This window comes from Acartia tonsa, chromosome 10, assembly GCF_053477335.1.
Source record: "Acartia tonsa isolate MP-2025a chromosome 10, ASM5347733v1, whole genome shotgun sequence".
Lineage (NCBI taxonomy): Eukaryota > Metazoa > Arthropoda > Copepoda > Calanoida > Acartiidae > Acartia > Acartia tonsa.
Genome location: NC_137269.1, coordinates 20,258,223 through 20,275,069, shown reverse-complemented (window position 1 = coordinate 20,275,069; position 16,847 = coordinate 20,258,223). Strand labels below are relative to the sequence as shown.

Sequence of the window (16,847 nt, the reverse complement as noted above, 5' to 3'; positions counted from 1 at the left end):
ATATTCATATAAGTTTGGGTACCAGTATCATTTACAGTCCAATTGCCCTTCGTAGATTTTTGTAAAAGTTAAAAAAAACACAAAATTGTTGTCAGAAAAAGAAAAATAATTGCCATAAATTCAAAGTTACACAAAAAATCATTGCAATGACTCAAAATATAAAATTAAAACTTAATTAAACATAATATTAGAAAAAAATCTTTTTCATTGAAATTCTTGGTTATTCTGCAGCCTTATAAACAATTTTTCCCCATTACCCTATCCTTGTTAAAAATCGCATGAAAATATATTTTAGGAGAGATATGATTACGGAAGTGAGTACGGGTACTCTGTTGATATAGGCACCCCCTTCCAACCAAGTAACCAGGAATGGATATACAATATACGTGGATATTATCACACTGGAAAAATTTCCTCAGTTTATACTGCTATCATGGATATAATTTATGGCCAGTTCGTTCATACAGTAAGAGGGGTGTGGTTGTGGGAGGGGTATATTTTATACCACTGCAAGTTTTACTTTATTGGAGAATATGAAAATCTAGTGTAACCTCCAGATGATAATATATCCATTTAAAAAGGATATTTTTCAAGATAATGAATATCAACAAATAGAACAAGGTAATAATTCTTTCTCTCATCGTATTATAAACAGCTTATGATTGTACATTTGGGTCCCTTTCAAACTTTACTGATATATAAATTTACTAGCGGCTGCGACCCTAATATCTATGGGCTCTGTATTAAAAAATGTAGTTAGGGAAAAAATAACCTAAAACCATCCCAAGACTAAAATTTAAAAAAAATAAGAGCATAAAACCATCCAGGGACCGAACCTTCAAACACAAAACTTTAATAATCTATATAATAGGATAATAGAATTAAAGTAAAGCACACTTATCTATTATTTTCAGTAAATTTGCCCGTTTTTGGGGAATAAGAATAGAAAAGTAGACTGAGGTTAACATAATTTTATTTAGATGATCTAACTGCTGAATTGTATAATGGAGATAGTGAAAGCGAAGCTTTGCGCTATCAAGAATTTGGAATCAGGTAGTATTTTCCAATCAAAATCTCAATAATGCCTGTAATGTTAATGACCTCTTTGGGGCTAAGTGACGCTTCGGGTACAAGTCATCTCCGCGCCACCTTGAACATACTCTGCGTGCGAATTAAAGTGAAAAGTGCTCAATCGCCCATGGTATGGTAACACCAAAGAGGCAACAAACTCTTTGATTGCACTATCTTTGTCTTGAAAAACTAAATTTTAATTTGTTTAGTGATGTTGTAATCGAAAATGGTGGAACCTACGAGCCTTATGTGTACAACGAGGATCTGTACACAGGCAACGACGGCCTCTACACTAACAATGACGAGGATTTGTACACAAATGTGTACACAAATACTGGAGATGTGTACAACAATGATAATGCTCAGCTGTATTACTTCAATGCTGAAACCGAAGGTAGATATTCTTATCCTTATAAAAAAGTAACATGATGTGTGTCTGTCTGTCTGTGTGCACCTTAGAATATGGCCTCTAACCACAGAACCGATATGAATTTACTGTGTACCTTTAAAGAAAAATCACCCTTAGAAAAATGCCCACTTCATCTCAAATTCCCTTAGAGGTCTCTAGGGGCATAATTGATAGTATCTTAACGGAATCTGTGTTTTTCTGTCAGTACCACAGAAACTATATCTGCTTAATCGATATGGTTCTCCTATATGTGTAGCTGAAAAGGTTTTTAGCTATTATTGGGTAGGGTACCATCACCCATCACCTTCACAAGTAAAATCGCCCCATAGAGAAAATGCCAAAATGGCACTCTCCAAAAAAATTCTTTTCTTTTTTCTTTAAAATGTTTTTAACCTATTTTTTAATGGTATATCAAAAAAATACTCTGACACCTTAAGAATCATACTGCAGAGCTAAAAATGTGAATAATAACCCACATCGATTTTTTTTAGGATTTTAAAGTTTATTTCTTACTATGGATTAAGTAAATTTTGCTGAATCGTGATGTATCTTTTCTTTTGGTAGAATTCTTGCTTACAAAGCATTTTTCTTAGTAATATGATTAAAAGACAATGATAGTAAAAAAATAGCTCTTTTGATTTTATATTTATAGTAATTCATTAAAAGTTAAAGATGTAGGATATTTCTTTGAATTAACATAAAAACTATGAAGATTCAGCATTAACCAATGACAAAACTAGAAATCTTTAAATTTTAAATATAGTGTTTTTACAAAGTGACTTATTTCCAATTTAATAGAATAATTTTTATTTGATTAAAATTAAAAGAATGAAAACTAAACACATTAAAGATACATACTTTTTAAAAATATTAAAAAAAATAAGTATGAATAATCTTATTTTAAATCATATTTGTAAATGTGATAAAGATAAACTTGTTGTATTGCATAATACATTTATTTTCGTTTTTAAAGATTTAGCCCTCTACAGCCGACTTTTTTTTGTTTTACATAGATAATAGACATGAAACATTTTTATGTCAATTCATTAATATATTGTAAAGAATTAATTTTTAATTAGTTTTGTTAGATAAAATCACAAGACCTAACTTTACTCTTTAATAGCATACAATATTTATGAAGCAAAACTTTCTAAAAGCTGAGAATTTTACCCCCAAAGGAAAGAAACATCACGATTCAGCAAAATATACATAATCCAAAGTAAAAAATAAACTTTAAAATCCTAATAAAAATCGATGTGGGCTATTATCATCATTTTTAGCTCTGCAGTATGATTCTACAGGTGTCAGAGTATATTTTTTATATACCTTTTTAAAATAGGTTAAAAACAGTTTAAAACTAAAAATGTTAGGTGAGGCGAGACATTTCCCTAAAAACAGACACAACAACAGACAGACAGAAGACATTTTGTTACTTCATATCAAGGATAATTAATCTTACACTTAGGTTATTATGGAGAGGGAAGTGTGGAGAACCTGGAACTAGAAAACGCTGCAGCATCTATTCAATACCTGGAACCGCAAGGAAAGCTTTGACCTATGGCTTTCATTAAACCACGAAATTATTAATAATTTTTTTCGCCTAATTGTGGAGAGGAGTTACTGGAATATGAAAAATGAAAAGATCTAATGGCGGTTTTTGATGCAGATTGTTAATAAAGTTTTATTTGCTTTTGGCTCGATTTGTTATTACATTCTGGAGGTTGATTTGCATGAGCACCTGACCAAGGCTTTATGTTTTTTAAGAATTTCTAAAGTGCGACTGTGGCTTCCAGAGAGCGCGGTTGAACTTGTAAAATAATTTTCAGTCTGTAAAGAGTTTTGCCTGGGAATACTTAAGTTAAAGGGACTGTGAATGAAAAAAATTCTCATCAGATTATCAACATTATTATATGAATGAGATAATTAACATCATCTCATTCATATAATCTCAAGGATAGGGCAAACGGGCTTTCTTTTCCTTAAAAAACGGCTTTTTCCGCCGATTTTTACTATATCCAAGATCAGGGGAAAAATTTCCGGAGATTCAACCCAATGTAGGCAGTAAGGTATTTTTTAAGTTTAAAATAAATCTTTATTACCTAATTACTACGTTATTCAAACATGAATTGGCAATTTCTTGTCATAAAATAAATTCTTAACAGTAAGTAAATTGTTTAAACTATATATGACAAGTTAAATATCCCTAGAATTTTCCTGTTTTTCCATTTTTCCCTCCCGAAATTTTGTAAAATCAAGACTTAAATCCTCGATATTTTTATTAATAGGACGTTTTTGGTTGATCAGTATAGTAAAAGGTGCTTAGAAAATATTAAGATTTGATAATATGATGAGAAATTTGTACATTCACACTCCATTTAAGTTTTGCTTGAATTGGACTTGATCGTTTAATGGTCTAAAGCTTTAATGAAATTAGGATCTGAATTAGGATATGTGGAAGGAAACGGAGAATATCTTGTGGATGTTCAGCAACTAGAAACTAGAACTACCCCTGAACCAGAACTAAAGTAAGTATATCTGTGGATGTTCAGCAACTAGAAACTAGAACTACCCCTGAACCAGAACTAAAGTAAGTATATCTGTGGATGTACAGTGTACACTAACTAGAAACTAGAACTACCTCTGAACCAGAACTAAAGTAAGTAAATCTGTGGATGTGCAGTGTACACCAACTAGAAACTAGAACTACCCCTGAACCTGAACTAAAGTAAGTATATCATTATCTATCTACCTATGTATATAATGCTAGTGAAGATGTATCTATAGTTCTAAAAACAAACACAAAAGGGACAAACGTCGGATAGGACAAACACTGGATAGACATACAGATAAGAGAAATATACAGGAGAGAAAAATGTAGCGTAAACAAACGCAGGAGAGACAAACATAGGAGAGACAAACGCATGAAAGACAAACGCTAGAGACACTAATATTTAGACTGACAAACGTTAGAGATACAGACTCAGCTTGGCAAACGTAGGCGAGAAAAACATTACAAAAACTAAGACAGTAGACACAAACGTAGATGAAAAAACGCTAGATTTACAATATCTAGAGAGACAAACGATGGAGATACAAACGCCTGAGAGAAAAACGTCGGATTGAGACAAATGCAAGAGTAAAAACTGGTGTATAATCGGAAAAATAGCATATTTGTTTGACTAAATTTTCATTAATCAATCTATCAACCCTAGCAATGAATTATCTATCTATCTATTTAATTTATGTATATTTTAGATGCACAGCTGATATATGGAATGGAATTGTTTGTAAACTAACAGGTAAAGATACTGATTGAGTGAATCCTCCTAAACCATTAGGTATTATTTGACAATTTTTATTGAGTTAGGTTAGTTTAAGTTTTTAAAAGCGAAGTTTTAATTAGGGTCGGTCCGTCCGTCCGTACGTCCGTCCTTAACGTAATCAAGCAGTTTTTCAACAAATTTACTTACAATTTTGCTTTGACTCTTATACATTTATATTATGATTATTTAGTTCTGACACTATACAAGTGTTAATGTCCGTTTGTCCTATCGTTTCAGTGCTTCGCTTTTATGGATGTTGTCATCCTTGTTAAAAGGATAATAATAGCAATGTTTTGGAAAAAAACAACCAGTAAAACCAGTAATGTGATAATTGGAGAAACGAATAACGACACAGAAAGATAATTCGGAAGCAATGGAAGGCAATTCAATTCAAGACGCCCAAGCTTTTTTAGTTTCGGGGAAGAATAGTAAAAATCCCAATACAGGGTCAAGTAAGATAATGATATTTAGAAGCGGATAATACCCATTTTTTTCAGTTATAACGCAAAGCGACATATTTTTTTGTAAGTAGCAGAGGTTTTTAGGGTGCCTGTGGTAATCACAACTTTGTCAAATTTGATAGAGGGTAGGGGGATGGATTGAATTAATTATTTTCGTTGGCCTAACCCCTTTGTCTCCCCCCCATTTGGACATCCATGCAATACATTCAGACATACAAACAGAAAGACACAAAAGTATAATAAATTTTATTTGTCGTCTTCATTTTAGACGAATCAGAGACAAAGAAACGTAAAGAGGAAGAAGACATTTATTTTTCAAACTCTATTGATAACAGAAAAAGTAAGACTTATTTGGATGGGTTTTGTATGTACTTTTCCAGTGTAGCTTTGAAACCGATTAATATCCACTGAATAAGAACTGGTTCTCGGCCATATTAAAAAATCATTTATAGTATCGTATTACTTACAATTTTCCACGAATATTAAAATAAAAATCATAATATTAAACCATTTTGTTAGCCCTGGCCTTAAGCCCCTCGGGTCTAACAAAACTGGTTCCGCTATTCTTCGTTTATTTATCTAAGAAAATTGTTAGGATTAAACAGAAAGCATCTTTGAAAGCTGAACCGTCTTAGATATTTAAAGTAACAAACTACCAGAAAGAACTATTATTTCTCTCCATCTCAGAAATTATATTTTGAATTCTAACGAATATATTTTTATGAAATATTTCCATTATAGGTATTTTGTTTGAGAAAGTAACTTATCAATCTGGACCTAATGATGTAAAAGAGGTAAGCAATTACATGTTTTAGAGAATAAATGTAAATATTCCTTTTAAAAACCAATATTTCCAACTAATATATTTTTTTAGTAGCGAAGCTACTTTAAAATTACCTTTATGTGTGATTTTCTCGGCTACTTTTTTGTGAAGATACCCCTTACATACATAGATTATCCTGTTATTCTAACGGTAATGCAATACAATACTATAATCTACTCTATAAAATACTTTGTCCGCAGGTAAATTCAAGATTTTTGCCTCGCCACTAATGAATGTTGAAATCCTTGTTTTACATTTATAATGAAAAATGAGGTTTTATGAAGATGAGTCAAGTTTATTTTTACTTCGATATTCTTTTTTTTAGGTTTCAAAGCCTCTTGAGAAAAAATTTTCAAGCAACAGAATTTCCATAAACCCATCAATACCTGACCCATTTGCTTCAACCCCAAACAGAGATCTTAATGTACAAAAGAGTGCAGCCTCTAAGAAGGAGAAGGACATAGTTTCCACAGAATTTGACGTTGGACAGCGAATTATTTTTGTTACTAATGAATCAAATAATGAAAAATTCATTCCAATTGAAAAATCTTCCAATCAAAATAAAGAAATCCATGAAAATGTGAAAGAAGGATTCATTGAACAAGATTTTATTAATAAAGACAACAGTGAATATATAAATGAAGTAACTGAAGTATTAGAAAATGAAATTACAACTGAAATAACACTTGAAGAGAACTATGAAATAGAATACAGTGAAAAAACTACAAAGGGAGAAAATAAAGCCTATGAATCAAATTCTGAATCTACAGAAAAGTATTTTTCAGGTAATCAGCAATCTAACATTTAATCTAACATTAAAATTTGATGCAACTGAACTTATAGTTCTAGATTAATTCGGGAAGCTTTGTATTAATCAAGATTAGATTAAGAAGTATAGAATGTGAGTCAAACCCCTTAAGAAATAAGGCTACAATTGTACTTATTTAGGTTCTTAATCTTTAACACAAAGTAGAATGATGTCTGACCGTCTGTCTGTTAAGGTCTCAGTAATCACTGAACCTATTGGGCTCTACTCTTCAAAAATATACCTACTGATCCTGTGATGGTTTAAGCGTTTTAAGGAATTTTTCCCACCAAAAATTAAAAAATATCATAAGATGTAAAAATTGGGGTTTCGAAATCAGCCGCTAGTGTTTTATATTTTAGAAATGACTACAACATCAGGCTTATCTTCAGAAGAAACTACACTCATACCCGCAACTGAAAAACCCTCAGATAATGATCAAAACATAACAGACGAAGATACTGAAAATCTAGAAATTGATTTTGAATCAAGTGGTGATATTATTGAGACAGAAAGGAATGGTAAAGAAGATAAAGTTGGTGGAAGAAGGAGAAAGGAGAATGATAAAGTAGAAACTAAGTTCTACACTTTTGGGTAAGCAATAATTTTAATCTACAGAAAGGGATTGATTTTGTTTATTATCATCATGGGGGATGTACTTGGATTTATCATCCATTATCCTATCCCCTAAGATCCCTGAAAAAAATGCCTTTGGAAGAAAATATTGATATATCCTATATAAAACGTTAGGATGTTTGTTTGTCTTCTTTTCATAGAATTTTCTCAAAAGAAGATAAAAATTAAAAGAGGTATACCCTCTCCCTTTTCAATCTCTTTTTATTGTGACATTGGGTTTTCTTTTTAGCCCGCTGCGTGTTTCATTTTATTAGACAACATGAAAATCTTGTGTGAGATCCAAGTTATAATATAAAATTATCCATTATTTCAGAGATAGTATCCTGGATCAATTGTATAAAGATAACACTGTTTAATATTTCAGAGATAGTATCCTGGATCAATTGTATAAAGATAACACTATTGAATATTTCAGAGATAGTATCCTGGATCAATTGTATAAAGATAACACTGTTTAATATTTCAGAGATAGTATCCTGGATCAATTGTATAAAGATAACACTATTGAATATTTCAGAGATAGTATCCTGGATCAATTGTATAAAGATAACACTATTGAATATTTCAGAGATAGTATCCTGGATCAATTGTATAAAGATAACACTATTGAATATTTCAGAGATAGTATCCTGGATCAATTGTATAAAGATAACACTGTTGAATATTTCAGAGATAGTATCCTGGATCAATTGTATAAAGATAACACTATTGAATATTTCAGAGATAGTATCCTGGATCAATTGTATAAAGATAACACTATTGAATATTTCAGAGATAGTATCCTGGATCAATTGTATAAAGATAACACTATTGAATATTTCAGAGATAGTATCCTGGATCAATTGTATAAAGATAACACTATTGAATATTTCAGAGATAGTATCCTGGATCAATTGTATAAAGATAACACTGTTGAATATTTCAGAGATAGTATCCTGGATCAATTGTATAAAGATAACATAACATGGAGCCATATTGCCGATGCTATAAGGTAACTTTCATTTTAGGGTATAGGGTTAGGTAAACAGAAGACAAAGGGGTCCTATACGACTATTTTTCAGGCAGGATGTAAACAATGCAATGGTTAAAATATAAACTTTTAGTCAAGGGTGTCCAAGCTTTTTTAAGGGGGTAAAATGAGGGCTTTCAGAGGTTTAGTTAAGGGGGAGAATTCCAATGTATCTTTTAAATTTAACGGGGGGGGGGGGGATAAATGAAGTCTTTCATAGTTTTAGGGGACACCCCCCCCCTGGACGTCCATGCTTTCGGTAATTTAAAGTTTTTAAAAGTCAACAAGATAATATTCCTAACTCTCATAGTTTATTTTAAAATACATTATATTTTCTGAAGAAATGGTAGTTTCTTGGATGAAGAAAACAGGCTCAACAAACCTTTTATGGGATTAAAGGTAAAATCATTTAAATTTTTGTTTAGGAAAATAGTCGTTTCTCTAAATCAACATCAACACTAATTAATACCTTGGTTTGTTACACGATAAACATTGTAATTTTTGTTTAATGACAGTATGTTAATATTATTGACCAAGCTCTGCCATATTCCAGCTAACTGAAACGATTAGTGATTGGTTAAAAATACCTGTCAAGTGGTTACTTTCTTCACCATACTGTTATCTTACATATTTTATTTTCCATATAGATATTGTTGGATTGTCATATATATGATAATTATCGTTATAACCAGGGAAGGATGAGACTTTAGTCTCTGAATTAACTTTTAATAACATTTTCTTATTCGTTGGCTTAACCTTTGGGACTTAAATTTTGATTGTTTGGTTGATTTAGTTGAATGTCCAAATATTTTAACCACTTATTGTAATCTACAGATGGGGTAATTTTGGGTATCATCATTAGGGATGTACATCAATTTATCAGCAATTGTCTTTTCCCTTTAGATCCCTGGATATAACTGTTCTTGTTTTAGTTTAACTACACCATCATAGAAGCCAATGTACAGAAAGTAAACAAGACAATTAAAGTAGAAAGTAGCACAAAATTACCAGCTCTTCTAAATGATGATGAACAGGTTTGTTTTATTATCAAAAAAAAATTGTCTTATAGTTTTTAAACTTAGTGAACTTTTTATTATATTACACTTTATCCCGACCCCCCCCCCCTGTATTTTAAATCAAATTGAAAAAATTGTGGGGTGGGGTGAGGTATTGGTTTCTTTAATAATAATCACACTTGGGAGCCTAACCATGCAGGGCTACCCTATACCCAAAATATCCTAATCCAACCTAACCTATGGTGAAATACTAAACTGCGGAAAACAACCAACTTCCACTTCTTTTAAGATTACTTCAAAATAATAGATGCAGGGGGTTAGTGTTTCTGTGCACCACTAGGCACTTTAAGGGAAACTGCCATTGATCTTGATTTGCATGAATAATGAGAATATGTTGTAGGAGACGGAGACAGATATTCCTGTACCGGAGCCAGAACCGGAGCCAAGCTGGAATGAAGGCAGCTACTATGACATCTTTGGACCAGGATTTCCAGATGGTATCAAGACAGGTATTGAAATTTAGATATGTTCGTTTATCATAAATGGTTGGATTTAGGAGGTTATTAACCTTTTTTTTTACTTCTCTTTATAGAAAATAACCTTAAACATGTCCTATAAGCTATCCAGATACTTGGTGATTTTTAAAGAAATAGATAGAAAATAAATTTTAAGCCTCAAATTTAAACCTGTTTTAGAATTGTAAAAGGTTGATTTCCCTGAGGCTTACATATAGCTGACACGCGGCCGCCTATCCATGAACAAATGTCTAATAACGCCAATAGACCAAATTGAATGCCTTTAGAGTAAAGTAAACTAAATATGTAAGGCCATCAAAGAGATATTTTCTTTAAACAAAAAAAACATCCATGGGCGATACAGAATTTTTTTTAACATAAACGTAGTTTTTACATCCCAATTTTCTTTTTTCATATCTTAAACAAGTAATTTTGTTTTAGAATTAGATAAAAAGAATATAAGCAAAATAGAGATTCTACCAGTGACCAAAAACGAAGAAAAAATGCCAGGTAAATAATTATACAATTATACTCATATATTTCTTAAAATATCATATAAATCAAATAAACTAAACTTTTATTAGAGCAAGAAAAAGATGAAATGAAACCAGCAAATATAACAGAAAAAGCAACACCAATGAAAATGGAAACAAAAGATATGGCAAATATAGGTATACTTTTATTTGTAAAGTAAATTTTCAAACCTAAGGTTATTTTTTTGACTAAATTAATAATTTTAACAATTTTTCGTATTTTTAGAGGCTATGAAACCACTGCAGTGTGGAGTTAAAGGAGGAAAAGACATAGAACGATTATGGGGAAAAGCAAGCAGGTACTTTTTATTAAAACCTTTTCCAGTTCGTCTTCGAAACTGATAAATATCAGGTGGTTTAAACTGGTTCTCAGCCATGCTGAAAAATCATGAATAGAATCAGACAATTTTCCTCGTATATAAAATAAAAATCATAAAATTAATACCAGTTTTTTTAACCCGGGCCTTCAGCTTCTCAGAGCCAACAAACTGGTTTTAATCTTTTTAATTTCAATATCTGCGGAACGTTGTGTATAATAATTGAAGTTTCCATAAAGATTACACAAAAGTAACTTATAATTTAATTCGTATTTTTAAAAATGCTCAGGGAATGAAAATATCTCCTTTTTGTGAGAAAATCACATTTAATAAATCACCTAGACAACTATTGTACTTATTTTCTAGTGCTGTACTTCCAAACCTAGTGTACAGATGGGTATTTGGACAGAACAAACGTGGAGCTAAACTTCAAACAGAGGTAAATCAATAAATCAGCAAGATATATATGAATTTCATCTTCGTTCGTACTATTGGATAAGTCGAATGTGCTAAAAAAGGATCTCGGACAAAGCAGTCTCGGACAAAGTAGCTTCAGGACAAAGTAGCTTCCGGACAAAGTAGCTTCCGGACATTTACTTAAGAAAAGTAGCCTCCTATGGAAAGTAGTAACTGTTAATACAGAGGTGGCTTAGAATTTCGAGGATTTTACAAAAAGTGGTTGGTAGATTTTTACAATTTTTAATATTGTTTTTATAATTTTTAGGTTAGGTTAGGTTAGGTTATAGGCTTCTTTGGTTAGGTGGCCATTATGAGTGCATAAAATTATACAATATTTTGGAGTCGGAAAAGTTAACAGTCCAGTAATTTAAACTGCAAGATTGGAAATTTATTTTTGGGAAAGTATATCAATTTATTGGCCATCGTCTTATCCCTTAAGATCCCTGATAATTTTATAATATATTTAGTATGGAACCATAACAAGTACAATGCTGTACTGTTGGAACGTAGCTATCCTGGTTAAAGAACCTGACTACCCTGATGGAAAAGTATTGTGTTACGGAACACTGGTGCATACAAATGTCGTCGTTACCACGGGGAAATGTGCTTCTATGTAAGTATTTAAATAGAATAAAAAGATTTTGATTTATCAAGAATTTATCTCCTTACGGGGGAAGCTGCTCTGGTCATGACACTTTATAGATACCAAGGATGACTAAGGGAACCAATCTGAGGTTAAGTATCACCCAGCATTAAACCAACTTGATTGCACAAAATTTTTCTGGAAGTCTTAACTGCATGCATGATAATTAGTTGCACCTGATTTAGACCAATAGATTCTCCCTACTCTGGACATAGATGCAAATAGGAACCCTTTTTAACGCCTTCAGTTATGACGCAGTACGTGTTAAGCTGAGATTCGACCCCCCCCCCCCCGGTATGACGACGAGCGAAAGCGAATGCAGGGGCTAGGGTATTAAGCAATAATAGCTTAGTACATTAAAAAGATTTATTTACAAATTAATCAGATTTTTTTCTAGAATAAATGAAGGCGAAAAGAGGGCAGAGACTTTTGTAGTACTTGGGGATTCGAACCTAGTGCTGGATACTTCATTTGGTATACAATTGATTGATGTTAAAAATGTGGTGGTACATCCTAGCTTTACAAATGAACAAGATGAAGAAGAGCATGATATAGGTTGGTAATTATTTTATAGAAGCTTAGCAGAGATTTAAATGGATAAGATAATGGCTGATAAATTGATGTACACCCCCGTTGATGCTATACAAAATTACTCCTTCTATAGATTAGTTGTGAAACGTTTGGACACTCAACTAAATGAATCAACCAATAAAAATTCATTGAAATTCCCCAAGGTTGTTGGCCAACGAATAACTAAAAGTTATTATAAGACTTTGGGGTCTAGTTTGATAAACAGCTCAATGTCCCCTCCCTCCCTGACATGTATGTCAATGTTAGTATTTTTTTTTCTTTGCAGCGAAGTGCTTGGGGGTGTCAGCAATTCTAGTTTTTAAAAAAGTATATGCTGTTTATATGCTAGCAAGTAAAAAGTAAAAAATGTAATTTTTAAATGAATTGTTTGATTAACACGTAAAAAACGCTCGATCATTTAATACCTTGGGATTTAAATATCCAGTTATGCTAAATTTTGTTTGCTTAAATAACATTCTATTGCAACAAAAAGGTGATGTTAGCAAATAATTTCTTGAATAAAACCATAAAACGTTTTTTCATTTAATTTTCATTTTTTTCACTGTTGTGTTTTTATTTGACATTAAAAATAAAAATCATAAAAAATCTTTCAAATCAAAGAGAAAAAATCTTTGAATTATTGGTCAATTTAAGTTCAAAGATTTTTTTATTGTAAAAAGTTAATTTTTTAAAAATATTTTAGAAAAAAAATCTATTAGCAAAAAAAAATTTTCATAATCCAAGATGGCGTCAATACATGTAAAATAATATTTTCAAAACAAAAAATTAAAACTTGAATATCTTTTTTCACAGATTGAATTTCAAAAATCGGTCTGACAGTTTTCCCAAAGTCAGTATGATCTATCAAATGAAAAAGGTTTGAAACTGATAGAACATTTCTTTATACTAAAACATATTTTTTCTCCCGTTTTTCCCACACTTCCAAAAAATGAAATTCAATGAAAATTAAATGGTTCTCACGTTAAAAAATTTTCTCACGGGTCCAAAAAATGAATTTAAATGAAAATCATATGTACCATTTAAATCAAAATAAATGGTTCCCACATTCTAAAAATTTTCCCACGCTTGACATTCTTGAAAAATGCTAAATAAATGGACATTTAAACAAACCAAAGATCGCGTTTTTTGCAATGGAATGACTAAAGTTATTTTTCTAGGAATGTTAATTTTGAAAGAACATGCAAAATTGGATCAGACAGTCTGTTTATTATGTATTCCAGATATAGATATTGTTGAAGAAAGGTAAATATTAGAATTAAATCAGACAGTCTGTTTATTGTAACTGGATAAAGTGTCTAAAAAATCAGTCATGTGACGTCATAAAAATGAAGGATTATCCATCTCTTTTTTAGTGGCTTTCTTTCCCACTTCTCATCTTAACTCCCTCATCTTTATGACATCACATGGCTGATTTTTGATACACTTTGTCCAGTTACCTGTTTATTAAACAACTAAGTTTATTAGTTAAGCAAACGTCCAAGTCCATCTGTCTTTTTGCCAGTTATGTCAAAGGGGAATCAAAAGTATGAAAAAGCTTGTCAAAGAAATGGGTATTGTATATATGGATATTGTGACAGAAGAATTTTTGTAGTCAATTAAGGTTGCTAAAATTAGTCAATATATTCTCCCATGGTCAGGGGAGGATAAACATGAGGAATTTGATTCTAATTTCGTCAACCATGTTTAATTTCTAGTCTTGAAGAATGTGTAGTGACTGGATATAGTGATTCTCTTGGTTTACCAACAGATGGAGTTCTTATTGAAACAAAAGTCGACATAAATAAGGTAAAGCATGATTATTATCCTATGAAACCAGTAGTAGGAGGTTTGTCTTTATGATAGTCTGTATATCAGCCATTTAGGAAAGCATGGATTTCATAAATGATCATATTTAACAAAATAGTCTGTTTTTGTTGATTTTAAGAATGTTGCTTAACATACCTTGGTAACTATAATAAATGAGTTAATTATCAGGAGAGCTTTATCTTACATTATTTTCATTTTAAAACGGATCTACTTTGAATATTGTCTTTTCGTGTTATGACCATAATCAGTATTTAAATTTTTTTAGTGTAGTGATGGATCTGAAAAATTATGTGGAAAAACTGATGTTTCTTGTCCGGTAAGTTTAAAAAAAATAATTATAAATTATTTTACTGGGGATATACGAATGGGACAATGGACTTAAAGTTTATTCTGTATGTAGGTACTGGAACCAATGTAACTTTTTTTATTTTGGCCAGTTTTTAGAACTATGGGAACAAGCGCAGAATGCCGCAAAATAGTTCTAGCAGACGAAGCTTACCGAATGAAATTTGAAAAACTATTAAACAATAAAGTTTATTCATAAAAAATCAGAACAAGAATATTTAGGCAGGTCGTAAAGTTGCTTTTTAGGGTAGCCCTATTTTCTTTAAGTTAAAGAAAAAGTTCAATGAAAAGGTTGACCTACGGCAAGAATAGAATTTTTAAAATAAATTTTAATTTGTTTTAGGGAGCCGGTAACGGAGCCGGATTTACTCTTGCCTGTGAACAAAATGGAACCTACTTCATGATTGGACAAATGAGAGGAGATGATTCCTGTGCAGATAAGGTAATGTTTATGTCCCAATTGAAGATTGACATAGGTTTGTGTTGTCCAGCTTTAGTAGAGGGTAGGTCTACCGGTGTATCTTCAGAGAAGATGATTCCTGTGCAGATAAGGTAATGTTTATGTCCCAATTGAAGATTGACATATGTTTGTTTTGTCCAGCTTTAGTAGAGGGTAGGTCTACCGATGTATCTTCATTTCCGCAATGTAACACATAATCAATTATCAGAATCGCATAACATTACAATGGCTTAAACGAGCCTATCCATATTTACCTCATTATAAACTTTCGGAACATGGAAAGAAAGTGTTAGGAGATTGGCCCCGAAGGTTAAATCCCCCCCCCCCCCACCGCCCACTTCCCTAGTGGCTAGAAATAGGAAAATGTGAAAATACGACGAGACCCCTTACTTTGTTTTCTTTCCATGATACAAAACTTCCAAGTTTCTATCTGATATGTTGTGAAAACACTTGCAGAACTGAAGTCACACTATGTCAAATACAGCACCTTAGCACTGGGGACCTACAATTGGGCCAAGTCCTTTAAGTCGTACCCAGGAGCATGATAATAAATTAATAAAAATTACTTTTAATACCTATTTTAATAAATTATATTTTAGGTATCTGAACGGCCCAAAGAGAGACAATTTCTACGAATATTGGAATATACAAAAGGAATTAATCAAATGATTCAGCTTCATAATTTAACATAATGTTTTTTTATTTATTTCTTTATTGTAGTAAAATTATTTTTGAAACCAAAAGCTTTCCTACAATTAGTATTTGTCCGTTTGCCCTAAAAAGATAGATCAGATGGCCAATTTGGACTTGTCCTATAGATTTAGAACCTTGTATTAAATGCTATATTTTCTTTGCTTTACTTTAATGGATGTTGTCAGCCTTATGCTAACCTTAGTATAAAATTACCCAAGTCACAGACATGATTTAATTGATTTAATAAGTATATCTTAGCTTTTTATGCTTTTTTAAAAGATTTAAAAATAAAACAAAATAGAGTATGATGATTTTTGAATTTTACATTGTATGTTTAATATATACAATACAACTAAACAGTTTTGGAAGGTTGTTAAGAGAAATCCTTTAACGCGTTTTTTGTGACTTGGCTTTTAATAGATTATTTTTGATATACAGTAAACTAACCAAGGCTTTCATAAATGTACGTACACCATTAGTTAAATTTATTAACATATATTTATTTCTAGTTTTTTAATAAAATGAACCAGTATTAAAAAAGAACCAAATAGACTAAAATTTCCTCTTTGAAATATAGAATCCAGTGAATTGTAGACTAATTTCAGCCATTTGTTTAAATTTATGTAGCACAATTATACATTTTTTAACCTTTTGACTGATAAAGTCACACGGTGGGGCAAATGAAAGGACATTAGGCAAATTTAGGGTTCTTGATGTGATGGAACCTAATTGAATTATCTTTTTAAATCGTATTTTTACTTTGAAAAAGCTAGTGTTAGCAAAATTAAAAACTTTAGCCGTAAAAACCATATTTTAGTCCAGTCTTTGTTCAATTAAAGTTGTTAGTAAAATAAAACTTTTTAATTTATATCTATGCCAGTGAAATGAATCTCTTTTAGTAAATTAATTGTGATCTAATTTTGTTTTTTAAA

At 31.3% G+C, this 16,847-nt stretch overlaps 1 protein-coding gene across 1 annotated transcript in view; it reads left to right on the top strand.

Annotated features, from left to right (window-relative positions):
• The window catches only part of LOC145330713 (uncharacterized), a 19,582-nt gene extending 2,735 nt beyond the window's left edge, over window positions 1-16,847 (top strand). The window contains exons 6-31 of the mRNA XM_080175378.1: window positions 296-369; window positions 584-621; window positions 981-1,053; window positions 1,281-1,465; window positions 2,946-3,025; window positions 3,917-4,005; window positions 4,736-4,779; window positions 5,533-5,604; window positions 6,006-6,058; window positions 6,413-6,872; window positions 7,255-7,486; window positions 8,454-8,519; window positions 8,879-8,936; window positions 9,470-9,571; window positions 9,954-10,062; window positions 10,510-10,578; window positions 10,653-10,739; window positions 10,828-10,900; window positions 11,285-11,357; window positions 11,845-11,990; window positions 12,418-12,575; window positions 13,769-13,853; window positions 14,306-14,396; window positions 14,683-14,733; window positions 15,106-15,204; window positions 15,822-16,847. Of these exons, the coding sequence (XP_080031504.1) occupies window positions 296-369; window positions 584-621; window positions 981-1,053; window positions 1,281-1,465; window positions 2,946-3,025; window positions 3,917-4,005; window positions 4,736-4,779; window positions 5,533-5,604; window positions 6,006-6,058; window positions 6,413-6,872; window positions 7,255-7,486; window positions 8,454-8,519; window positions 8,879-8,936; window positions 9,470-9,571; window positions 9,954-10,062; window positions 10,510-10,578; window positions 10,653-10,739; window positions 10,828-10,900; window positions 11,285-11,357; window positions 11,845-11,990; window positions 12,418-12,575; window positions 13,769-13,853; window positions 14,306-14,396; window positions 14,683-14,733; window positions 15,106-15,204; window positions 15,822-15,914 (2,760 nt within the window). The 3' untranslated portion in view covers window positions 15,915-16,847. The remainder of the gene's footprint in view (window positions 1-295; window positions 370-583; window positions 622-980; window positions 1,054-1,280; window positions 1,466-2,945; window positions 3,026-3,916; window positions 4,006-4,735; window positions 4,780-5,532; window positions 5,605-6,005; window positions 6,059-6,412; window positions 6,873-7,254; window positions 7,487-8,453; window positions 8,520-8,878; window positions 8,937-9,469; window positions 9,572-9,953; window positions 10,063-10,509; window positions 10,579-10,652; window positions 10,740-10,827; window positions 10,901-11,284; window positions 11,358-11,844; window positions 11,991-12,417; window positions 12,576-13,768; window positions 13,854-14,305; window positions 14,397-14,682; window positions 14,734-15,105; window positions 15,205-15,821) is intronic.